The 27,696-nt window shown below is 34.9% G+C and overlaps 2 protein-coding genes across 7 annotated transcripts in view; both read left to right on the top strand.

The window, feature by feature from the left end:
* LOC149080071 (protein shifted-like) overlaps window positions 1-518 on the top strand; it is a 55,757-nt gene extending 55,239 nt beyond the window's left edge. For all 4 annotated transcript variants that reach the window (XM_089239029.1, XM_089239031.1, XM_089239032.1 and 1 more), the window contains one exon: window positions 259-518. In XM_089239029.1, coding sequence (XP_089095155.1) covers window positions 259-299 — 41 coding nt within the window. In that variant the 3' untranslated portion in view covers window positions 300-518. The remainder of the gene's footprint in view (window positions 1-258) is intronic.
* Window positions 519-8,956: 8,438 nt separating this feature from the next.
* Window positions 8,957-27,696, top strand: part of LOC149080070 (uncharacterized) — a 114,509-nt gene continuing 95,769 nt past the window's right edge. For 2 of the 3 annotated variants that reach the window (XM_089239025.1, XM_089239024.1), the window contains exon 1: window positions 8,957-9,083. In XM_089239025.1, coding sequence (XP_089095151.1) covers window positions 8,978-9,083 — 106 coding nt within the window. In that variant the 5' untranslated portion in view covers window positions 8,957-8,977. Of the gene's footprint in view, window positions 9,084-20,815; window positions 21,075-27,696 lie in introns of those variants that run through there. The other variant, XM_089239026.1, reaches the window with a different exon arrangement.

Genomic DNA, 27,696 nt, shown 5'->3' with positions numbered 1-27,696 from the left:
AAAGTAAAATAGGTGTATAAAATTTTTATACAAATAAATTGACACAAAACCTAATAATTTAGACCATTCTGAAAATTGTGTTGATACGCAAAGTTAACGCATGAATAAGTTTTACAGGAAACAAAATTTCTGGGCTTTTTTTTGCATTATCAATGTTTGTACAATGTGCGGAAAAAAATAAGTATTTTTTAAGCATATTCACGAAAAATCACGTGAATTACTTGAAGATTTATTTTCAACTCATATTTCTTATTCCAGGGAGACCAAGGCACAGGAGACAAAAAAAGATGAAATATTGATCTCATTCAAGTTACACTTGTATTTTATACGTATGAACATTGCATGCTTATGTGTCTGCGGCAAGAACATGCCTTCGCGCTCTCATATTCAGATTTCATGTATCATGCCAAGTCATTCTTCGTAAGAGTTCTATTCATTTTTCGCTGTGCTATATGATGGATGTTTTTGTATTTATGTAAGTTAAATTGTTTTAAAGGCATTAAATGCCATGTTGATCATTTTGGAGTGTCATTTTATTGCCGATGCTATACCAGCTAGCAAAACACAAGCCAATATCCTGTAAGACCAGACAAAGCCCGGGCTCTCTCCCTTCTGGGATATTAGTCCTTTATCAGTGTGGGTTGGGCCATGCTGGGGAAAAATGTTGTTTTACGTCCGTGACAGTATAGACGAATATCCTAGCAACACGCAGGGCCGTCTTAAGAACCTCGTGGGCACCCGGGCCAAGTGATTTTTCTGAGATCCTACTAATTGAATTCCCAGAGAATTTCACCCAGATCTCATTTTTGTGAGGTCCACCCGGGCACGGCCATAAGGCACATGCCTTAAAACGGCACTGGCAACACGAGTAGAAAAGAAGTTTATTTATCTCTGTCTAGAAATACAGTCCTACAACGGTAGAGAGCAACAGTCCTACAACGGTAAATCATTCAACCATAACACTTCACTCATAGTTAGTAAAACTGGGGGCAGATGACAGCACTACACATAACAAGCATTACACAGAAACAAACTTTACGTCAGGTTGCACTACACGTACACGCACATTCCCGCATGTACCGATTCGTTGGGGGGTTCCGCGGGGGGGGGGTGCATGTGTGGTGTAGCAGTAGTAGGTAGGGGCTCGGGGATCCATGATGTTCTTAAGTCAGCCACCTCGTTGGGCAATTTGCCTGTTGTGGCGTTGTATTTGTATATTTCCGCGAATAAAAATATTTAGATATTATTCGTGAATCACACACATAAAATTGATAAAAAATTATCATTGACTATAAAAATACATCGTCTTTGCAAATTAATGAAAAGCATGAATTGCTGTCAAGTACATTTGATGAGATGGAGTATCAAATTTGTGTGGGTCAAAACAGTCAATCAAAAATGAGTTTTTTTTCTTGCCTTCAGTGCTGCAGTCTCTTTGTAAATTCGAAGTAATGCCACTTTCAAATGAACGTACTAAAAGTTTGTCTTGACCCAGTACGGTTCTTAGGAAAGATCTGTCTTTTCAAAAGGGAAAGACTTTGCACAATTGCTGATGGGAACAGTCAAAAAAATTTTAGCGCAGTCTCAATATTTGGGAATGTTGCTCAAGGTTTATGCAACTTCTGTAAAATTTCGCTGGGGTTTTCTATTCCCTCTTTAATTGACAAAAACTGCTGGAACACTTGAGTTTTGTGAAAGACTTCATTTGTTTGGAAATTTAAAAAATATATAAATTTGCCAAAATACATTGATATTGAAACTTTCCTTGATGTCAGTTGCAATATCAACGCATAATATAATACAAAACGACATGGTACTCTAAAATTGTCCCTAGGACAAGGATCTACAAAAGCAGAATCCCCACCCAGTGCCGTCTTAACGCATGGGCGCACCCGGGCCTCAAGAGAAGAGGGGCCTAACAAAAATGAGATCCGGTTGAAATTTTCTCGGATTTACCAGGTAGGGCCTCCGAAAAACCACTTGGCCCGGGGGTCCTGTCCCCCCACCATCAAGGAACCTTCTGCTCCTGGATGCTTTTCTTTTTCTTGGGGTATCATACATTGCATTAGGATTGACTAACCTCGCTACTTCCTGAAACACATTAGAATGTTTTCTGACTGTATTCTATGAAAGGAAGGTAAATAACTAAAATACAAAAGACAAATTTTTGAAACCCCTGAAAATTAGTAGGCCCTGGCCACGTGCCTCGTTTGACCATGTGATAAACAGGCCCTCTGTTTATCACATTTTCTCTGTTGCCCCAACAGTAAATTTTCGTTTCTAGTTTCTGCCCTGACGCCCACATAACTCGTGCGATGCTATAAGCTGATTGTAATGTTTGTATAACCACACACCTCACAATCGCAGTCACTGATCAGACCTACTTAAATTTCAGGGACTGTAACTACTCATGGTCAAATAGTTTACGGATTCGGGACGTACGAAGTCATGACGGTATAACCATCATGGTGCCGTTCCAGAATTTTTCATTGGCCCCCCCTCTAGAATAAATTTATATAGTGTAAAAAAAATAAGATTGAGCACGAAGCCCGCAAGGTTGGAGTACTGTCAGCTTCTCCCACGGAGGGGGGGGGGTCATGATAATCACACTGTCGCACAGAAATACGTCGCGATGTCAGTTGTCAAGCCGGGATTTCCTAGCAGCACTTTTTTTGCGCCGCGTGTACCCAGCAGGGCCATTTCACGTGTGTAGAAATGATTTTTCAACATTTTATGTTGCGCGTGCAAGGACGGGCTGAGTTTGGGCCCTTTCACACGGAGCGGATATGTGGATGCGAGTACGGATACGCATACCTTTTCATACGACCACATATTTGCGGACTTTTCGCCCGCATTTTAAGCCTGATTTTGTTTTCACCCAATGAATGCCGTACGTGGATAGTGTTGTTTTAATAACAGTATTTAGTATTTTTTTCTTTAAACGTTTCATTTTATTATTTAAGCATAAAATTATAAAGTATGGACAAAAGGAAGTTGCGGTTGCTATATCTCCTTATTAGAAGGAAACGGAGAGATAGCCGTATGTTGGTACGCATCTCCTATTAATGAACAGAAACCTTCATATGGTGTTTTTAAGGGGATTTACGGCAATCTTCGAGCAGAGTCACCCTTAGAGGTGTGCTACAGGTGAGGTCGCACCGGGCCCCGCGTTTTGGGAGGCCCCGAACTTACAGTAATAATAATAATAATTCCTTTCATAAATTCCGGAATTCTGCATTTTCATCTAGAAAGAAATAATTCTGAATTTTCATCAATTTCTGGAATTATTTATGGTACTGGAATTATTTTTGCATTACTTTTGAATTTTCGATTCCCATCTCCCAATATTATAATTATAAATTATTAGAATTTGGGAAAGTTTCGTAACTGATGATGAAATTTTAATATTGGATAATTAGTATCCCATGTGAATGTTGATGAATAAAGTTGCAATTTGTAGTCATTTTACAGATCCATGATAGATTTAATTGGATGATTCGAATATTTTGATAATTTGAACTTTTTCCAGTGATTTTGGACTTCAAATTTACCATTTAGTATTCGACTGTACTTCAAGCATCCGACAACTTATGTGAGAAATGTTATGCGGGTTAAAAATTTTTTATTTATTATTATTATTTTTTTGCTCTGTACAAAATATAAACATGTAAAGAAAAACAACCAAGGAGATCGAAGATGCCATACTGGTTGTTACAAAAAAGTTACAATCTGTTATAATATAAGTTCAGTAAGTTTTCAAAATAAAATAAGACTTCTTGTTAATTAAAATTCAATGAAATCAAAATTATACAAGATGAATCCGACATATTCTTTGCCAAACGAAGGGAGAGTGATAGACGATCCCAAGTGGATCACGAAACACCCCACCTACCTTGTCCTATCTCGAACCGTTTTCGAGTTGTAGTGGATGATCGATTGTGGAAAAAAAATGCGTGAGGTCTGAAATAACCCCAGATTTGTGAAGTTTCTGTGAGAGACTTAAGCCTGGTTTTCCTAGGAGCAGGTTATCTGCACCGTGTGCAGCGTGAAAACGCTGATTGGTTAAAAAAACCTCAATTTCAGGTTTTTAACCAATCCCCTTCTTCACGCTGCATACGGCGCAGAAATTCCACTCCTAGGAAAACCCGGCTTTACACGCAAACAAAGCACATATTTGAAAAGAGCAAAAAAAATCCTGTAAGGTCACACCAATGTCATTGAAATATCTGGATTTAATGGTGAGCTACAGGCGCTGAAAGATTGGCAACGTTCACAACTGAATTGTCGCCAAAAGTTTTAATTGCCAGTTCCACAAACACCCTTCTAGCTAAAATCAGCCAAATTTGCCAAAAACTTGTCCATTCTACCAACTTTTGAAAGAGCTTAAAAAACCAAATTGGTTATCTAGTTCAGGAGAAATTTAGTCGTTTGTTTGCAATATATCACTGAAATCTGCATTCCTTGAAGTAATTTTATTTGCCGCCTGTCAGTCGAGTGGTTAGGGAACTAGCTTCTCACTGTGCAGGTCTGGGTTCGGGCATGGCTGTCTACTAACACTAACAAATTCCCTGGACGGATCATTCTGATCCCTTGGGAATACGTGAAGACCACGTTATTTAAAAAAAAAAAAGGTTTTGGCGACAATTCGATTTTTCACTTCACCGATCTCTCAGCGCTTGTAGCTCGCCATTAAATACGGATATCTTGTAGATAGAGGTAGTGCCATCTAATAGGATATTTTGTGCAAAATCAAATTGTCGCCAAAATCTCTAACCGCCAATTCCGAATTTTCTCGTCGACTATCTACTAATACAAATACAAGGCCACAACAGGCAAATTGCCCAACGAGGTGGCTGAAAAAATGATGCCCATAACAAGTATGGATGTCATACATTACTAAAATACAGCACCCAATTAAAAATGCAATTACAAAAATTACAAACAATATATATATACATGATAAAGTATTATACAATGCCCTAAAATGTATTTATGGTTGTCTTATTCTAAGTATGGATAGCTTCTCGATTTACCCCAACATGTTTATCGTATTTCTTTTTAAACGTGTCGATTGTTTTAGAATTTACTACCTCCGGGGGTATAAGCTAATCCATTTATTAACAAAAACGTCGTCGTTTTTGTTAAATAATAGACGTCGAATATCTACGACAAACGCCGATTTCAGTGTTGCAAACCAAAGGCAACCGCTGTGGTGGTCGAGTGATTATAATGACGGACTGGCACCGCGGACCCAGGTTTGGGCCCCACCGCCACCACGTCGGCTGAAGTTGGTTTTCTGTGGTTTCCAATTTCGAGGCGCAAATGCTAGCCGATCTCCTCGTTAAAGTCTCGCCACAGAGAGCAACAGGCCTACAAACAGTACAAGTATTCAGTCATTACACTTCACTCACTTCACTTCTGAAATATAGATGACAGCAATGAGAAAAATAAGACACAACACTAAATACACATAAAATGAGATACGCACTCAGAGTGTTAGGTACACACACTTACACTGCCGGCACAACTTAATGGGTAGTGAGTTGCCCATGGCGATAGACCTGAGTTTTGACCAGTTTGAAGAAAAAAAAGACAAAATATTTCTCCTGAATCAGAAAACCGAGAACGTTAATCTATCTGTATCTGTTCTGTTCAGAAAACCGATATGGTTTATTGTAAGCTCTTCTGAAGTTGGTGGAATGGACAAATTTTTGGCAAATTTGACCGATTGTAGCTAGAAGGGTGTTTGCAGAACTAACAATTATAAAAAATTTGGCGACAATTCGATTTTGAACTTCGCCAATCTTTCACGCGCCTGCAACTCACCATTAAATCCAGATATTTCAATGAAATTGGTATGAACTTATAGGTTTTTCCTGCGCTTTTCAAATATGTCCTTCGTTTGCGCGTAAGTCTCTCAGAAACTTCACAAATCCGGGGTTTTTTTTAAACCTCACGCATTTTTTTTCCATAATCTATTATCTACTATAACTCGAAAACGGTTCGAGATAGGACAGGGTGGGTATTACCATTTTAACCACAGACATCCACAGTGAAAGGGCGTAAGTGTGGGAAAAGAAATTTGTCTTAACCAAGCAATTACTTATATGAACAATGATTTGGTTCATTAAAAAAAAAATTAGGTTTCAGGTCACTGGACACATTTGACCCGCGGGCCATGGGTTAAGCATGTGTGTTGCAGACCCTTGATGAATTATGAAGGGCAAAAAAAAAAATGGTGATAAATTTCCGTTATGTAAAAAGAGTCGCGTGCTTGAAAACGTATGCGCCACCTTGAATGTGAACGGAAGGCTGCATGTAATCCTAACAGGTGAATAAACACAGCAAACGAAAGGGTCTTGATCATTTGGGTTGCTCACTTCCAAAATGAAAACAAACCAAAATCTCGCCGTTTTATACTCTTTGGCTTCGGAAAATATTTCGTGAATCGAATGTTTCTCATTTCTTAATCATTATACAGTATTTAAAGGATCAGACGTTTTTAACCACATAAATATGCAAAATATACGACCACTGGAATACGAAAATACACACATACTGAATAAATTTATTTTTCCATCATTTTTACGATCATGCAAGCAAATACGTAGTTTAATAATTTTTCTGTGTGTTTCATTGAAAATATTTCTTTTAGTTTATTTTTTCGTCCTATGTCAAAAATTGAGAGAAGTTTACATTTTAACTCCTCTGGTCCACCCACATAAAAACGTAATGAAAAAAAAAAATTACATAAACGGGATGTAAATTGGTTTTTGTTAGCATATTTTTAATTCAAAAAGAATACATCGACATACCAATTTAATTGATTTGAGTGGATTGTTTAATTATCTAAAATGGTTAATTAAGGGAAAATATACAGTTTAACTTGATTTAATGTAAAACCTATAAAGAGATGCATATAAAGTTCTTGCTTAGCAAAGTTGAATAGTTTTTGCTTCGAATTTTATTTCCAGTCCCCCTCTATTTGGTGCGCTTTTATAAATCTCTGATCACGTAACATTTTAGCAGTTTTTGAAAAATGGCACCGACAAGGAGATTGAAATCTTTTTAGATAAAATACCAAAAAAAAATTGAGAAAATAAATCGGTTTAACGGGTTTTTTTACCTTATATTTTCTATTTATATTCAAATAGAGGCTTAAAGTAAATTTTAATTATATCAAATTTAAATATGCAGATACGAAATTACGTATTTTCGATGATTCAATATACGCTGCATATCAAAATGATACTTTACTTTAATCGGTATAATAAACCGTGTATATAATATATAAAACGTCTTAAAACTTTTCCGAGTAGTGAGCACTATTAATGCCCAGAGTCAGAAGAAAAGCACCGATATGGCACCTCTGACATATGCTCGACACCACAACTCTGATATGTCGCACCACGGTCATTTTCTGCACACGAGGGCTAATTAGACTGGAACCTGCAATTTATTGCCGCTTACTAGCTTTTATAGCAACTGCTCTCTTCCCTGTCCCAGCTTTCTTCATCACGTTATAAATTAACTATTCTTACCGCGTCCATTCAAATATAGTTTTTTATTTCTCTCCTTGTATTTTCTTTCAAATATTGCAAAATATGTAATCTAATTGTGAACTTTAATTTTTATAGTTTTATCTTGTAATTGACTGGGGGCAAATAAATTATGTTATGCTTCTGAACAGCAGCGTTCGACATTTTGCCTTTTTTATATTCACCGAAAGATTGGTGCGCTATCCAACACACCCTGGGTGTTCGCTAAAGCCTCAGTGTGGGATGCCCTGCGGTAGCAATCTTTCTCTGTTGTCATGTTGCTGTCGTTTCTCTCTCTGTTGCACCCCCCGCGTCAAGAAAGTTTCTGACGAGGAAGAATCGGGTATCGAACTCGCGACACCTCTAAACCTCCTTTGGTATTTAGGCAAGTATTTTATAGATCTTTAGGCTACCGCACCCCATGCTCAAATAAAGATTAGCGTAAGGTGACAGAGCTTTGCATAGGATGGTTAAATTAGTGTTTGTGTCAAGGCCTCGAGAGCACGAAATCGAGCAGACTTGGGTACTTCTAGTACCCATTCTTCTAGTATATATTCTAGAAACCTTGCTTCTAGTGAGCACTTTTTCATGAGCCAGGCCCATCATTTGGGGGATCAGGGGAAAGGGGGTGGCAATGTTCTTTGTCCACTCCCCCCGGAAAAAGTTGAAATGAAGGGCCTGTCACGAGCATCAAGTTAAAGAGGTGTTTAACAAAGGGTGCGAAAGAAATAAAAATTCTACAGTTTATTTTAACATGTTAAAAAATATCAGTAAAACAAGGTAAATTTGCTATTTGTGCTAGCAGTCCCGTAAAAAATGTCAGCAACTAAAATTTGCTCTTCTCTTTATTTCACTGAAAAAAAAAGTAACATTTGGGTAAATAGTGCGTCCGTTATGGGAGGTTCCACTGTAGAATGATCGTGTTTCTCATGTTAATGACGAGAGCGCAGTAAGAGTACATTCCTGGGCTAGGTAAAACATTCTGGAATCAACAGGTGACGTAGAGATTTCCAATTTTTCAGACTTGACAAACTCAAATTTCAATCAAAGAGGTAACATTTCCACTAATTTTCTTTCAAAACGGAACATTTCCACTAATTTTCTTTCAAAACGGAACATTTCCAAAATTCAAATGTTGATAACTCTCTTGAATGTTGACCAAGAAACAAAGTATTTAAATATTTTTCTATCATTCCTATATGCTACCTGTCGGGCTATTTCCTATTTTTGTAAAGCAAACGTATTCTGGAGAAATACGTTTTTAACTTCTACTGTAAATTTAGCAAAAGTGGGAATGTTCCTTTTTGAAAATAAGCTCTTCAAATAGGCACAGAAAAGTTGCCAAAGGTGATAGCCTGAACGAAAACGATTTTCAGGTGGGCTCATGCAAAGCATACAGCTGAAAAAGTTGGCTTAGCGTGAGCAGACGCGAAATGTGAATGGCGAACGAAACGTACCAGCCACCCGTTCGGCTGCATTATTCTCCCATGAAACTATTTGTTGTCGCTCTTCTGTCCAGTCTTCAGGACATGGACAACAGCACTAGTAAGTACGATACTCTATTACCACAATGGTGGTTTCACTATTATGATAGAATGTATTGGGGGAAAAACCCTGTGAATATTGATTGGCAACATTTAGATGAAGCTATGTACTTATTTATTGCATCAGCTGTTTCCTCGAAATTTGCTTTTGAGCATTTCCAAGAAATTTACAAGTTGATACGAAGTAGCTGCGTTGTTCCCGAAATTACTCCGCATAATGTTATCCTTTTTCTTTCGTCTTTTACCAAATATCTTGTGTGTGATCTAGACCGTGATTCCTAACGTGGAGCCCATACCCCATGGGGGGAGGGGGGGGGGCAATCAGGATTTCTGAAAAATCATATTTAATGAAAAAATAATTTCTGAAAAATTCATATTCAGTGGGGAAATGATTTCTCAGAATTGAGGAATAATTCATATTTGATAAGAAAATAACTTAAGAGTTAATGAAAATTCATATTTAATGAAAAAATACTTTTAGAATGAATGAAAATTCATATTTAATGAAAAATGCTTTTAGAATGAATAAAAATTCATATTTAATGAAAAAATACTTTTAGAATGAATGAAAATTCATATTTAATGAAAAATGCTTTTAGAATTAATAAAAATTCATATTTAATGAAAAATACTTTTAGAATGACTGAAAATTCATATTTAATGAAAAAATACTTCTAGAATGAATGAAAATTCATATTTAATGAAAAAATACTTCTAGAATGAATGAAAATTCATATTTAATGAAAAAATACTTCTAGAATGAATGAAAATTCATATTTAATGAAAAAATACTTCTAGAATGAATGAAAATTCATATTTAATGAAAAAATACTTCTAGAATGAATGAAAATTCATATTCCTTTCAATTCATTATCCTTTTTTTGTCTTTTACCAAATATCTTGATCTAGTCCAGACTTAACTTTTTGTGTAAGATTTCGATGTATGGATAGCATTCATCTTTATTAAGTTCATTTTAAGGTCTCGTACCTTTCAACAGGTTTAAAAACTATACTCTAGTAGAAATATCATAAAAAATATTATTTAACCATTGATTCATTTCAAATTTGTAACACGTATATTTGATTTTGTATGCTATCCTATGCTCTCAGAGTGTGTGTGTGTTTTATATTTTTCTCTAATACTTATTTTTCTGCAAATTAAAAAAATATTGCATTATTAACACTTTGCACGTATGATAAAATATCATGATATCAATGCAATTGAATGAAATTGATTCAAAGGAAAGAAAACTGTTCAGTTCATAAAATGAATAAAAACATTTGAGATCCATTGATACATACTTCGTTTATAAAAAGAAAAATATTTAATTTTGTTTTTACTTTTAAAATTTAAATAAAATTGAGTCAATGAAAAATCTTTTGCATCAATTTATGAATCGAACAGTTTTCTTTATTTTGAATGAATTTTTATTCAATTATATACACTGATGTCATGCTATTTTATCATGTCCGAGCAATGTGTTATTAATGTATCTTTTTCAAAATTTGAAAAAAATTAAATATTAGAGGTATATAAAACTTTGTACTGGCATAGGATATAGCATATACAGTGCAATCAAATAGATGTGTGCTAAATTTGAAATACATCAATAGTTAAGTAATATTTTCAATGATATTTTTCTTCTAGAGTATAGTTTTTCACCATGTTAAAAGGGGTATTAGACCTCTTAAACATAAGCTTATGAATTAAATGAGGGGAAAAGAGATTTATTATTTTAAATCGGAAGAATTTGAGTTAAAAAAGTAAGATTAACTTTTATTCTTTATTTTGTGCACGAAATGCATTATGTAAATATAAATTACACATATAATATTTATCACTGAGTGTCGTCACGTTATTTTACTATTTCACATAGTGAGTGACTATTTAATTTATTTTTCTCATCGGCGGTTGTTAATGGCTGAATTTTGTATCTGTATATGTAAACATTATGTTGCGGATTTCTGTGATGGTATATCATTTTAAGCTGAGTGAAATAGCAAAAGTACCTATCACGTTAAAGCCAGACACGGATACGGCCTGGGTATGAGATCTTTTGGTTAAAATTTTCGGCAGTAAGCATGTAAATTGATAGGCAGACATTTCTAGCCAGGTATGGGCTTCAGAAAAATCCCCTTGCCCGGAGCTCTACGAAGCTCTTAAGATGGCTTTTTCCTAGGGTGCCCAATATTAACCATTTTCTCTCATCTATCATTGAGCCTAATAGGTTTGGGCCAATAATTATGCACAATGGCATATCATACAGTTATTTTTTATTCAAGAGAGTCTTCCGTCTGATATATATACTAAATTTTTAAATTTTTCCGTACCACAACATAAATGTAAAGTTATTGGAAACATTGGGAGGGCTCGAAAATATTTATGGTGGCTCTGAGAGCTCCCGTTATCAGAACTGGAGTACTAAGCATCCCAGTTTAAAATATTGTTTGTAGTATTAAGGTTCATTTTTTTCTACATTATACTCATGATTTTTCCAAAGACTAAATTAAAAAAAAGTCCATTTAACCTCTGCATTAACCAGTTGATTTTAAGAAAATAATTTGGCTTAAAATTTTTGGGGGAAATAATTCATAATTAACCAATGAACAGCAAAAAAACTCGGCAAAAAAAACCCGATATTTTTCGTATCTGAAATGAATAGATTTTGAAAATCGTATTTCAAGTAAAAAGTAACGATGATAAGAGCAAGAAACGAGTTGGTTTCGGTTCCTTAAAAGGTCACAACGGATGCGCTTATGTTTCTGTATACTTCTCACCACATGTAGTTTAGACTTTGCTTATTTTAACAGACCCATGGTCATTTCAATCAGCCAAGTTGCGCTTGGGGGTGCAACTCGGGGTGACTTTCGTAAACACTTGAGATTTTCTTGAAGCTTCCTTTGGGCTATTTTTATGCAAACATTTTTAAGAGTTTGGTCGAGAACTTCTCATCTCTGTGATTCATCAGTTCTCAATAGGAATTGCTCTACTTCACAAAATGACCACAGTGACAGATAGATTATGCATGGAGCATTGAAGGAAGTCGGCAAACGGTCAAATACAATATTTTCTTTGATCTCGCTATCGACAATAAGGAAAAGAAAATGTAAACTTTAATCTAGTGGGTTCAAAAATAAATGGATGGGAATAAGCAAACTTTTTTTAGTACAATTAATTTTGATTTATGGTCACTGATGTCGAAGTGTATCATGTCGTTAAGTGTGAGTGTCGTGATGTTTTCTTTAGTTATGTAAAATAGCTTATCTTCGAAATATCACTGGCCATAACGTGAGTGTTTCATATAAAACACTGTTTATTCTGAATCGACAATCCAATTAAAAAATAAGGAAGTGAACAGCACAGAAAGGAGGATATTTCCACTTGATCCATTCGCCAATTTCTGTTAACTGAAAATTTCAAGTTCATTTTAAAGTCAAGTACTATGGTTAAAGTTCAATAAAAATCATTTGCAAGACTTGTTCAATGATAAGATATCGAGAAATAACGAACTTCATTTTTGGAAATAAACATATCACTTCTACGGAACTATTTGAAGGTTATCCTACTTGAGAGATTTTGAAATATGCAACTTTGATATTAAAATGAATGTTGAATTTAATTTTGACGAAATTAAAAGGAAAAACGAAAATTTAATAAAATAAAAGAAATTTACAATAAAAAAAGCGAAAAAGCATAAAAAATCCATTATTGTTTTTTTATCCTAAAGATAATCTAGAAATCAATTATAAAATATGAATATTAGTACACTGTACTAGGTGGCCAACTGGTGTTCCGCGGAACAGCAGTGGTTCTCAAATTGTGGAGAGATTCTCCAAAATAAAAACGTCCAAATAAGAAATTCATTTTTATTTAAAAAATATGTCAAAACTAAAAAATACCTTTACTCAGCTGAACTAATTACCATGTATCATACAATGTAATTTTATCAATGTCTACTTGTATAATAATCAATATATCCAAGTTAATACTTATACAGGATGACTCAGAAAAAATGAATAAAATGATCGTTTACATTCGAGCAAATGCAAACGATCAGTTTATTGGTTATATTTTGCAAGTTTTATAAAAACATTTTTACAAAACTTGTAAAAACAACCAATAAGCCTACATTTGTTACATTCGCTCCAATGTAACCTAAAACCTTATTGGTTGCATTTGTAAGGTTTTATAAAAGAACTTTTATAAGACTTTTGTAGTGTAATCTCGGCCTAAGAAAAACTTTAAAACTAGAGGTAGTAGTCACACATAGGCACCAGAACCTGGGGGCTGAGACTGTTTAAGCCCACTCCCATCCCAAATAAATTTTGTGACTAAGGATGAGCCCTTCCAATAGTTAATGAATATACAGTGGGGAACTTCTGTTAACAAGCGATTCGGTTAACGACCAATTCGCATAAGGCCGGATTACACTATAAAAGTTCGATAAAAGATCTTTTACAAAGATTGAAAAAAACAACCAATAAGCCTATTTTTTTACATTCGCTCGAATGTAACCGGGACGCTTATTGGTTGGATTTTCGCATTTTCATAAGAGAACTTTTCTACAATTTTTATAACGTAATACCGTCCTAACAAGAAGAAAAATTTGAGAAAGTTTTGACTCGGTTAACGAGCGATGATTCGCATTACGAGCAACAATTTTGCGCTTTGTTCATTTATTTTCACGTTATCACAACTGAGCTCATGGTTTTTTTACTTTCGTCCACACACTTACTGTAGAATTGTGGGTAATATTCTCCCCTATATAGTCTGCGGTCAGCGTGCTTCACTCGAAAAATGAACACACGTGTGAGAGTGACTGTTTACGATACGAAACTAGATTTAGCATTGAAACCATGCGTATTTGAGCTTGTAGTTTTTTTTTTTTAAATTCTGATTGGAGAAAACTGTGGGTTGACTGCATTATTCAATGTGACTTTGAGCCATTTTTTGTCCAAGAGATTGTACCCTTGGAGAAGACCATGGGCTGGAGGCGCGTGAGGATGACATTCAAGAACTAGGGATAGAACACGGCTAAAAGTTGACCGCATATGAACTGATGGATCTCCTTTGCACGCAACAGCAAGAGTATAAAAACGGTGTCTCGTCTGAGGAGGGAAGTGAGAGAGGGAAAGTCTCTCACTTTCCAAATGAGATTAGAGAGATCTATAGAATGTGAGACTATGTGCAAAATTTTCTAGAAAAGACCCGCCCCCCCCCCCCGGCCCACTTCCCCAAATAAAGCAGTTGCAAAGAAAGCAATGAATCTGGCCAACGGCAACGCAATTTGCCATTACCGAAAAATCCTGGAATAGGAAGCAAGAGCAAGTGTCATTGGATAGGTTCTTTTTCTAAGTCACACGAAAAAGAATAAGTTTGCAAACAACAGAGTCCATAAATCGTCCTATAAACTCCTCTCTCTAGTGTTTAGGGTAGATTAATTTGTAAAAATTATCATATTGTATGTTTATTTATGACGTTATATACTATATATATTTATTGCATTATTTATTATACATATTTTATTGCGTTATTGATTGAAACGTATTTATGTGAATGAATAATTGTGGAACGAGTTTCCGTCACTTCTTATGGGGAAGCTAGCTAGATTGGATGTACGAGTGATTTTTGGATAACAAGAACGTTGATGGAACGAATTAAGCTCGTTCACCGAAGTTCCATTGTCCACACTCCCCCCTTCCCCGCACAAGAGCTTGAGTCCCGTATATATGGGACGGCTGGCAACTTTCAGCCCCCCCCTGAATGTTTTCTTTATACGGGTGCCTCTGGTAATACCAGCTTTGGGTATCTTGTAAGACGAATAAAAATTGGGGGCTATGGAAACTGAAAGAAATAACAGTCATCCAAGTTTTTAAAACTGTTTTTACAGTATTTATTTGAGCCATTTGTGGAGAATATATAAGCAAAACTATTAATTCTCAATTTTAAAATGACACCTCAAATTAAAACGAAAAGGTAAATCCCAAATGAACCTGTTATGGCAAGGTATAACTGATGTAAACCGACGAGTCAAGTCTGCCGACAGATCTTATTCAACACCTGTTTAATACAAATACAAAGGCCACAACAGACAAAATGCTCAACGAGGTGGATGAAAAAGATGCCCATAAAAATATGGTTTTCGAAAAATTAGAAAGCCTGCGCTTGAGATCACGTCATTGGCTTGATAATTGTTATTATTATATAATGTGATCTTTTACCTACGGTAGTGACCTCTGTATCACTATATCGCTTACATCGTAGGGCTTTTCAGTATATAATTTCAATGGCGGAGCACCTTAGACCTGTTTTTTTATTTATTTGTCATATTTAATGATTTATTTTATTTTCATCGAGCGGCCGCGGAGATCCTAAGGAGTGCACAAAGAGCACCGGTTGAGAACTGCTGTCCTAGGGAATATCCTGGGGTACTAAGTAGTTTTAAATGCTCAGACTTTTTCATTACCTGAAAGCGTAAAAGACGTCTATTAAAAACAACCGCAATTGATAAAGCCTTGTATTTTTAAAGCATTCGTGGATGTTCAAGAATTTTTGCACGATTAAAATCTCTCGATGGTCGAAAATACACCAATGTTTTATGGCCGGTAATAAAAAAATGATCGTCTAAACCAATTATACATCATACATCCTCCGCTCTCGAAAACCAAACGAAATGACATCTGCGTTAGGAATTTGAATAGCTACTCAAGAGGTACTTGTATACATACATTATATATAGTATAATTTTTCTTCATTGAAATCATTGATCAAAGCAGTTTGCTGGCAATAATACTTTATGTTAGCACTAGTGCACGTGTGAGACCTACTTACAGGGTGTTCCAATAGGTGCGCAGCGTCACATTTGTGGAGATTTGGATAGAGATTGTCGAGACGAGCGATTTGATAAGGGGTCATTAAAGTATTACGTCAGCATCGAGGGGGGAAGGGGGTTTCGGATTTGCTGACTTTTGATGACAAGGGGGGAGGGGGGGGGTTTGAAGGTTGCTTACGTCATCAACCAACCTTTTTGCAGATATGAAATATTCTAAGCTGCTGACGATATTTTGCTGACAAGGGGGGAGGGGGGGGGTCAGTGTTTTGCTGGCTTTTGCTGACGGGGGGGGGGTCAAAAATTGCTAAAAATCTGCTTACGTAATACTTGAATGGCCCCTAAGACATAATACATTAGACTAATACATTAGGGGATTACTGAATATAGCGTCATAGTCTATATTTAGACTATAACGCTACATTCAGAGACACACCGCTTCTCCGGTTACATATCAAAATGCTCGTCTGGATGAACTCTATCAAAATTTGACGCTACATACTCTCTATATACATAAACATACGTATCATATAAAGTATTTCTATACCCTTTTTTGATTATTATCACAGTAGGATATCACAAAGGCGGATGAAAATGGCGGGTAATGAAGAATTAAAACATCAATACAGCTCTTTACGCAAAAATAGATTCTTAAATTCTATATTGGAGGTTTAACCCTTTAAGTGGCTTAGCCGAAATCACTAAACCCCCTATAAAATGTCACATCTCTTTCAATTAAGTTGGCTTTTTTCCGATTTTCCTTAGGTGCGAATTAAGAGGTACCGGGGAAAGTTTTCCATTCCATTGAGAAAAAAACTAACTAACTAACTAACACTAACTAACTTTAAAAAATATCTGGGCTTGTTAATGCTAAAATAAGAGGTATTTTAGGACGCGAGATATCTCGTCAGTGCCACCCTTGAACACACACGAAAATTTTAAATATCTCGCCACACTTTAGAGACACCTTAAATTGTTGTGGCACAATAGCTGGAAATGACATCCCTGTTAATACATTTAATATAGCTTTAAATATATCCCTGAAATATCTCGCGGCATCCTGAGGTGCATTGGCACACCCTTTGGGAATGAAGTTGTTTTATTAAAAACGTTTGCATCCTATCATTTATCATAATCTAACACTGTTTTATATTCGAGATCATGTATTTCCCACTGTTCCGCGGAACCTCAGGGTTTCGCTAAAGCTTTCCAGGGATGTCTCGGTATCAAAAGCTGTGAACTTTTCATTGGTGTTAAAACGAAAATACCTATTTTGGAGAAATACAGTGTACAAAAGTGACTATATATTTCTTAAAAATTAACAAAATTGGAAAAAATTGTCGTAGGAGTACGTGGTTTGCTCCGAAATTCGTGACATGATTTCGGATTCTATTTGGAAACAAAAATGTTAGTTCAAAATTTCATAAAAGCCTACACGTGAAAAAAACCACCCTTTAACCATTCATCTACACATTATGAAAAGAAGAAAATGATAATAAATATAATTACAGGGTGAGAAAAGATGGGAAAAACTTTAAGAGATAAGTACACACCAATGCAAATAATTGTAATCAACGAATGTATGGTCGAACATGAAACGCAAACGCGCTAGCGCGTTTCGGAACGGCCGCTCCGCAAACGTTAAAACGACATGCCTGTTGGAATTTATCGGGAGAAAAAGAACACCGTGCATGCAAATGTAACCTGGGGAAGAAGAAGAAACCGTATGCAAATCTTCGTCACAGTGAATAAAAGGCGCGGACACCAGCCCTGTCAAGTTATTCCAGCGTTTAACCGTTCTAACAGTTGTAACGTACGGGATAATGGCGCATTTTAATAATACTGAAAAAGCAGACATGAATTTCCTTTACGGCGCTGCAAAGTACCACAGAGGCAGCACGAATGTACGGTGAACGTTTTCCTCCACAGGCGGTTGCCCAATCCGAAAACATTTGCGCGCTTGCATCGGCAGCTGTGTGAAACGGGATCCTTTCTTGCTTCCCGGTCTGATGCAGGTCCACGCCTTTTATTCACTGTGACGCGGATTTTCATACGATTTCTTCTTCCCCAGGTTACATTTGCATGTATGATGTTCTTTTTCTCCCGATAAATTTCAACAGGAATGCCATTTTAACGTTTGCGGACGGCCGTTTCCAAACGTGTTTGCGTTTCATGTTAGACCATGCATTCGTTGATGACAATTGTTTGTATTGGTGAGTACTATCACCTTTTAAAGTTTTTCCTATCTTTTCTGAATTACCCTATATAATACCACTTGACAACAATGAAATTGCGTCCGACAGGAAAATATACAATCCGAATAGTTTTGACCTGCTAAACACGAATGAACCCCATGAAAAAGTTTTATTGGCTCTTGTTTTTGAGATATTGCCATGCTAACAGTTAAAAAAGCTTTACGGCCATTATTATATGGTGAAGTGGTAAAAAAACCATAAGAGAGAGAAGAGAGAGAAAATGAATTTAATAAATTCAAATAAATAAATTGAGTAAATTTAAGTAAATAAATTCAGTAAATTTAAATAAATAAATTCAGTAAATTTAAATAAATAAATTCAGTAAATTTAAATAAATAAATGCAATAAATTTAAATAATTAAATGTAAAATAAATTTAAATAAATGTGAAAATTTCAAATAAATAAATGTAATAAATTTAAATAAATAAATGTAATAAATTTAAATAAATAAATGTAATAAATTTAAATAAATAAATGTAATAAATTTAAATAAATAAATGTAATAAATTTAAATAAATAAATGTAATAAATTTAAATAAATAAATGTAATAAATTTAAATAAATAAATGTAATAAATTTAAATAAATAAATGTAATAAATTTAAATAAATAAATGTAATAAATTTAAATAAATAAATGTAATAAATTTAAATAAATAAATGTAATAAATAAATTTAAGTAAATTGTTTGAGCAGTCTAATTTTACTTGAACGAGTATTTTCGTACGAAAAGTTTCGTACAGAGATGCGGATTAGGTGACATCAGAAAAGAATGATATATGTGCAGCAAAATTTTAAACTAATGTTGGTTTCTAAGAGCAGATTTTACCAATTTACATGCTATTTTTTACCCAATCAAAAAACATCTTTTTTGACTGGGCCTCCATTTTGCCAACAGTCAAAAAAAACATTTCCAACTAGATTCTTCGTCAAAAACAACTGGAAACCGGACCTAAACAGCCAAACTAAATTTTAGCCATTATTCATTATGGAAATATGGTATATTATGTTAATACAAAATTATAAAAAGTTGGTAAAATCACATAAAAGAAAATGTTTAATATGATTTCAGCTAAAGTTGATAGAGAGGTTGGAATTCAGTGCAACATTTGCATTTTGCATGTCTTAGTTGAATTTTTTTTCAGGATCAATGCAGAAAGTCCAAAATTATAACACAATTTATTTCTTCAAGGTCAGCACGGATCTCAAAACAGTATTAGCCATGTCTGTACTGATTCTGTTTCTTGATTCTGTATTAATAAGATTTAACTCTGACTGAAAATTGTGACTTTCTGCGTAGGTCCAAATTATAAAAAAACCTTGGCATTCCTAACTCTCAATTCCATTTAATGAAAATTTATCAGAGTACTTTTTTTATAAAGGGATTTACATAGGTATTTGGAAAGGATCCACATTATTGGAAAGAAAACCAAAACTAGACTACACAGGAAAATTTCCAAAAAAGACTAGATCTCCCACTAGCAGCTGAATGGCTATTTTTCTGACTAAACGCCTCTGAAAAAAGACTAGTTTTGTTTTAAATTGGTAACACTGTATAATGTAATAATTTTGATGATTTTTATATTTTCGGAAGTTATCATCTTACAGGAGTGAAACTACGTATAAGAGAAAAAAATTTTCCTCGTTTTGCTAAAAATTTCCAATATTTTATTAGAGCTCTAGAACGAAGCGTAGTGTTTTTATTTCTTTCCGACGCTCTTCGTAAAAGACCTTGTGTATATATACTAAGATAGAATTTTATATATTTCAATATCGTTCTCTTCACAGAATCTACAATAAATTTATTGAAGTGTGAATTTTCATTGCAACAATTCGAAACAAAAACCAAACAAAGACTACACATATATTTCGCCTTAATTAGTTAATAAGTCCAGCTCCTAGATTGATATCAACTCATTTAGTCCCGATTTCATTTTAATCGGAAAATTTAATTCTAATTTTCCCTTTTCGAAAACTTATCGATTATTCTGGAAAAATCAGTACAAATATTTCGCGTAATGTGCAAAAAATATTTTTATACACACGAATTCAGGAATCTTCTAAATTGCTCGAAATGAATTTAAAATTAATTTTTCAAATGACGTGATTACGTCGGAAAATTATTTTGGAAAGTCTGGATGGTTGTTTAGAAAAAATAATTCATACTAGTATTATTCAAGTATATAATTTATGCCATTTTCCCATGAAAATTTCTTTTATTTCTTATTATACGGTCGGATTTTTTCACTTATGTATATTTTCTGCTGTTTCGGTAACATCTTTGAATTGATCGGAGAGGGCAAAGAGCATATGAAGAGACTATCGTATCCATGAAAGATCGAAACATGTTCTCATTGTAAATGCCGAACACATGGTATGTTTCTGTCATCGGCTATTGATAAGTTCTTCAAAGAAACTTTAGCAGAAGGATTTATCAATCTCGTCAAAAGAAAAGACATTAATTTTTTTTCTTCCATGATTGTAAGACATTTTCTTTCTCCTTTGAATCTCAGTTTCACCCAATCGTGTGTTGGCCCTTTACCCCATCGCGCCCTCTGCTCGCTTTTTTCAAAACTTCTCAGTGAGACACAGTATATAGGGATCAGCGTGACAGATGCCCACCAGTTATTCAAGAAGGTCTTACTCAGAAAGATCTCAAGTGGCTGCTTGAAGTAACAGCACGTGGTTTTTCACCCTTACTGCCGTCTTTTTCGGAAGGCCATTACGGGTTGTCCGCGGTTTCTTCTCATTTTTTGATAGTTCGCGACCAGACAGCGACTCTCGTTACTAGTCTTGAGGTTTGACAGCAAAAATCTAAACGCGAATATCATAGCTCAACTTCGTGCGATGGATCTAAGCTTTGTTGTTCTCCTGTGTCTTCAACTAGATATGGTGATTGCTAACAAAGGTAATTACAGTACTTTGTTTTCCTCAGTGTTATTTTTTCAGTTTTTCTTCAACCTAAAATTTACAATTTGTGCTGTTTATGGAGTGTATTCTCAACTTGCCATCATCACTTATCGAATAGGTTGTGTTTAACATCTTCATTGTGAATATTGTGTCAACACGTGCAATAAGTTTGACTTATTTGCACGTGTTCAGAGAATTCAGAGACAAATTTTCATACAATCAGGTTTCATTTTTCTCATATCGTTTATAATTTTGTAAGAAAGGAACATGATTTATTATTGCTAAAATCATCGTGAGATTTTGAAGTATATTTATACCCAATTATTTTTTCTTTTGGCATTATATTTTAACCTTTCACTCTTTCACTGCATTGTGTATCTGATAGGGTAAAATTAATCAATAGTCGCCCTTAATTGACATCAGAAAAAAATTGAATAATATTTTTTAGTATGTTCTATTCCGTAGAGGCTGATAGTAAATTTTGAATTAAAAGCATGATTAAAAAAAAAAAGATAATCAATGACCACGGTAAAACATGGTAAATTTCATTGCCGAATGAAAATCTCACACTAAATCAAAGCTTTTCTCTATCGCCATTAACATAAATCTCTTTTTGGATTTTGCGCGTATATCTTATCATTAATTTTTTGAAGAATTTCTTGCGATCAAAATTTCAATGTACCAATATGATGAGTGAAATTAGACATTGGTAAATATACTTCAAAATGCATAACGGTAACTTGATTTTGATAGTTAAGTTAAAAATATGTAAGGAATATTAAAAAAAATATTTTCAAAGTAATTTTAAACATTCAAAATACAGAAATTAAAGAAATACGCCAATAAAAATACGTGTTAGGAATAAATATATACCGTATTACCCCGCTTATCAACCGACATGCCGAGGGAGACAACATACCGGAATTCGAACATACAGGGAAATTCGAATCAGATTCTGTAAAATTCTTAAATATCTTTATTGTAAGAATCCATTGAATTATCTGAATGAAATCTGTTGTCCTTATTAAACCTCGCTTTCCCCGACATGCCGGGAACGGACCAGACTCCAACATTCAAAAAGCTGTGTCAGCGAGTTTTACGGCATGCCGGCTAATTCAGGGAATACTGTATTTTCAAAAGTAGACTTGAAGAGTTTCACCATTAATATGCTTGTTTTAGATGCTCTTGCGGAAAACACTTGGATTTTAAATTTTTATGGTGAATGTGTCCTCTGCAACGAAGTATCCTTTTTTTGAATACAGTATTATTAATAATTTCTAAAAAAATTTCACTGCCGTTTCACTTATCGATGGTTCTAAGTTCTTCATTATAAAATTAGCAATTTTTTTTCCAATAATATAGCGAACTCGTAGTTCTTTGAAGGTGATTTTTTTCGTTCTATGATTATATGTAGCAAATGCACAATAGAAAGAAATACTTCAGGATTGGCATATAAAGAGTTATGGTTGGGGCGAGATAATGTGGTTCTCTGAAAGAGCAATAAGCTTTATTCTTTACTTCTGGACGTTGTTGTATGATGATAGCACGATTTAATACATTATAGCTTGCGGTTTACGGTTATCTTGGAACTCAAGGAGAATCTCGCATATAAGCACACGCCTTTCAGACCGCCATGTTTATTAGATCTTTTGAAACTGATTGTTTAAGATCAACAAAATATTCTCAATAAATGCACATCATTTGCATATAAAATAATTATTTTCATATTCGGAATGCTATACATCCTATCAGTCAGGAGATAAAATTCGATGCTAATTATTCAATTCCAGGGCTTAAAAAAATTGTCAAACCATGATCACATACATTTTTTGCTATACCTGTCCCATGTAAAAAAATTTCTAATAATAGAGACACTTTAAGTCTGGTCTGCATAAAATGTATTTACTATAGATCTACTTATATACGTATATTAGCTATCGTAAATCGAGGTAACTTTAAGAGAGGCGGGGTGACTTTGGACAAGCATTATTTTCATATTTGAAATTACGTGGCTGGCTGAGTTTTCGTGCTATCGTCATGCTCTTGATCTAAAAATGCTCACAACAATTAGTAGAATGCACTGAGACAACACCCCATAAAGAACACCTCTTTTTTTGGAGGGTGTTGGCTGAGGTGCTTAAATATATTCTGAGTAATGCTTCTGATTGTTTGGCGCCTTGTTTCTTCTATTTAGTGAGTATTATAACTTTGTGAAACCTCTTAAAACTAATGAGTTAAAATCGTACGTCAAGTGAAAAAAAAGTAATTACTCAATTTATAATTTATAATGATTAATTTACTTTATGAATTATTTTGGTATGTTAATTAGGTAATTTATTACGTAATAAAATGTAGACATATTACATTTAACGGGGTACATATTAGAACATAGATGTCCAAATTTTGGTAATTTTAGAACTTTTTTTTTTCGTTTGTTCTGACCTTCGAATCCGCAGTTAATTGTATGAGGATGACAGGAAAATGTTGGAATTGGTCAAACGAAAAGAACAAATTTGGTACCCTGCTACGAATTTAATAAAAGAACTTACTGTACCCCAAAAAATTAAAAGTGATTTATTTCTAGTAGACATGAAGAAATAGGTTTAATTTAATTTTAATTTATATTTGTAAAATTTCCACCTATTTTTGTGTTTCAATTAAACGTTGTAAATAAGTGAAGAATTGTTGTCAATCTTTTACAACTTCCCATCACCTGTATTTGAAAAAAAAGGTTAAACCTTGACTTGTAATTATTTATTTTTTCATTCAGATTCATTTAACTTTTTTATTCAATTGATGGATAAAAATAAAATTTCCAGTTCTTCCATAAACAGAGTAGAAAAAAAGGCTTGTCCTAAAGTTCCCACGGAATGCAGGGTAACTTTAGGACAACAGAGAATTGTGTGCCTCTCCCTATTTATTTCATAAATAATTTTAAATAATCGGACATGGTAAGCAAGCTGAGGGTTGTGGTTATATTTCATTTATTTATTTATTGATTGATAAACTCACACAACAGGCATAAGCCCAATTAGTGGAGTGAGAAAAAAGAACATAAACAGCACGTTGCAATACAGAAGGGCCAAGAATAATACAAATAGTAATAATAATAAAGTTCCACAAATAAATATAATACAAAAAAATGTATAGATACATGAAAGGAAAAAAAATAGAATGTACGATTTCATTTTCAAAAAGGTCTTTTCGCGTTATTCTAACGTCATTCTTCCGTTTTTCCGAGGCTTAGTTCGTCCTGGACTGGAATATGCTGTTAAGGTTTAGGAGAACGTACCTACAGAGGGACATAAACTTGGATGAAGGGGCGAAGAGAAGAGCTACGCGTGTCCTTGTTGCCACACGGGGATTGAGTTATGAAGAGAGACTTCATTTTTTGAAAATGTTTACATTGGAAGAACGCAGGTGTCGGGGGAGGATATCTTAGTGATGAACTCCTGGCCCACCCGAAGTTATATGGGTTGACTTTCGTAAATCAGACGCTGCAGTCTTGCCTAGTATCATACTTGGCAGGGCGAAACGGGAATAATCCCCGAGTCAAGTTCTGATTCGGGAAAGGGGGGGGGGTGCCGTCCCTCTTCCTCTTAATGTCCGTCGTGGGGTTTTTGTTAAAGATACAAATCCATAGTCTTCAACCATCAGGACTTAGCACTGCATAACGCTACTCCACCAAACACCAACTCTGGCTATATCGCAATTTACTACCATTAATGAGATGGGCTGGAAATGAGGCGCTGTCTATTATTGGTGGTCGCCTCAAGTTCATTAGGCAAAATACCTTGTCTATATCCTCCCTCGGGTTCGAATCCTGGACCGTGACAGAAACCTTTACGGTGGTAGCCGAGCATCTTACCACCACGCCACTTGGGCGCCCACAGCACTGCATAACGGCAATGTTAAGCTGAAGCGCTACCTTACACGCAAGGGCAAAATACACAACAGTAGGGTAAAACTAACCTCTCCTCACGATGTTCGGGTCGGGTGGATATGATTGAAGTGTTCAAATTTTTTAACGGTACGGATAGGATGGGCCATGAATTATTAATATCGACTGTTGTGACAAGGGGACACCAGTATCGATTAATAAGGGGTAATTCTAAGCCGTGGTGTTGCAGGGAATTTTTCTCTAATACGGTTGTTGATAAATGGAATAACTTACCCCCGGTGGTAGTAAATTCTGACACAATTGACACGCTTAAAAAGAAATACGGTAAACATGTTGGGGTAGATCGAGAAGCTATACATACTTAGAATAAGATAACCATAAATATTTTTTATGGGCTTTGCATAATATTTTATCATGTATATTACAGATATTGATTATCACAGATATTGTTTAGTTTTTATAATTGCATTTTTAATTGGGTTGCTGTATTTTAGAAATATATGACATCCATATTTGTTATGGACATCTTTTTCTCAGCCACGTCGTTGAGCATTTTGCCTGTTGTGGCCTTGTACTTGTATTTGTATAAAAAAAAAGCATGTCAAAAAAGCACAGGAGAACTTCCAGACCAGAGGAAACGAAAAAGAGAGGAGAACTTTCCAACACTTTAGTTCGGTATAGTGGGACGTAGAAGAGATTTCGGTTACGAAGATTGATGTTATTACAGTGAAAACTGATTTGCGCTAAAATGGCTGGAGCCTCAAAGTCGAAATGCAGAATTTTCAGAAAAAAGGTGATCAATTGACAATTTTTGTCGTACCACGGTCATTTTCTGCACACGAAGGCTACTTAGACAGGACCTACAATTTATTGCCGATTCCGAATGGCAGCCTTTTTTATGCTCATCAAGAGGTTGATGCACTAACCCCTCGATGTGGGACTCCCTGCGGTAGCAATCCTTTTCTGTGGTCATGTCGCCGTTTCTGTTGTATGCCTGTGTCAGGAAAGTTTCTGACAAGGAACTCGCGACACCTCTAAACATCCTTTGATACTTTAGGCGAGTATCTTATCGACCTGGGCTACCGCGCTTCAAAGAAGGTGATCAATGATGTATTCTGATGGCGGACTTCAAGTGATTCATAGTTTAAAGCCGATCCGAGTATTTCTGTAGGAATTCGAGAATCAAAAATTTGAAATTTCTTGAAATAAACAAAACGCAAAAGCCTATTTTGTGTGAGTTCAATCCTAACGTTATTGAATGAGTGTAATATATATTCCAGATTATCGAACAATACTCTAGAACTGATCTAACGTATGAATTGTAAAGAAGTAGAAAGGTTTCTGCATTTTGAAAAAATTTCCTGATGCGAATTATGAAACCGATATTTCTTGATGCTTTTAAAACAATGTCATTAATATGATGGTTGAAAACTTCTATGAAAAGTAACACCTAGATCCTTCATGTACTCTACTCTTTCGAGCGTTTGACCATCAATATTGTAATTATACAGGATAGGGCTATTTTTCTTACTGAAAGAAACACATTTGTAATTGTAAATATTTAGGTTTAACTTATTGGTATTACCCCATGAACTGAGTAGTTTAACAGAATTTTGTAGCGTCTCAGTGTCTTCTATATTATTTATGACTAGGAAGATTTTGATATCATCAGCATATATATCAAATAATTACAATTAACATGATTTTCCACATCATTGATAAATAAAATAAAAAGCAACGGGCCCAAAATGGACCCCTGAGGAACACCAGTAAGACAAGGATAACGGGAAGAGAGAGATTTGGCACTATTAAAACTTGTTGGTATCGAGCTATGAGGTAGGATTCGAACTAGTTAGTGAGGTGACCTAAAAAACCCAAGCCCTAATTTTTGAAAGAAGGATAGTATGGTTAACGCTATCAAACGCTTTGGAAAAGTCAGTGTAGGTTACGTCCAGTTGTTCGTTTCTGTCAATAGCTTGAGCAATAGCCTAAGATATTACCACAAAATTCATACTAGCAGATCGTATAGGCACGAAACCATGCTGATGAGCAGAGATCCGGGATCGAACAGGACTATAAATTATCTTATGAGTAACAAATTCAAATGCTGTGAAAATGGCACTCGTTTTGTAATTATAGGTCGATAATTCAATACATCAGTATTAGCCTTTTTTAAAAATAAGCGTAACGGTGCAGGTTTTCCAAAGGGAAGAAAACAGACCGAACTAATTGAAAGGTTGAAGGTAGTAGCGAGTGGATAGTCAAATAGGGGCACAGCCTCTTACACAAAAAGGTGGTATATAATCATCACCGCGGCCTTTATGACCCTTGAGTTTTGTACGTCATTCTCAGTAATAGGGCTAAAAAAACGGTTGTCTGCAAAATCACAATCATTGACATAATCAACACATATACGCTTAGAGTTACGGAAAACAAAGCCAAAAAAATCTTTGAAAAATTCAGCAATTTCAGAAGCATCAGAGAAATATTTGCCAAGGTAAGACATCTCATTTGGAAAAGTTTTTCGAAATTTCAAGTTTTTACAAAAAGACCAAGATTTTTTAGGGTTCCGGATAATGTCGCTTTCAAGTGAATTCATATAATTGCAATATTGAAAACGTATTTTCTTCCAGAAATCATACTAACACTCACAGTACGAATACCGTATTCAAAAATGTACAATTTTTGTCCTAAAGTTACCCCGGTTTATAGTTATACT

Source organism: Pholcus phalangioides, unplaced genomic scaffold (assembly GCF_987345545.1).
Source record: "Pholcus phalangioides strain wild (caught in Gottingen) unplaced genomic scaffold, Ppha-v1.0 ptg000011l_1, whole genome shotgun sequence".
NCBI lineage: Eukaryota > Metazoa > Arthropoda > Arachnida > Araneae > Pholcidae > Pholcus > Pholcus phalangioides.
Note: the sequence above shows the minus strand (reverse complement) of the source record. Positions and strands in the feature narration are given on the sequence as shown.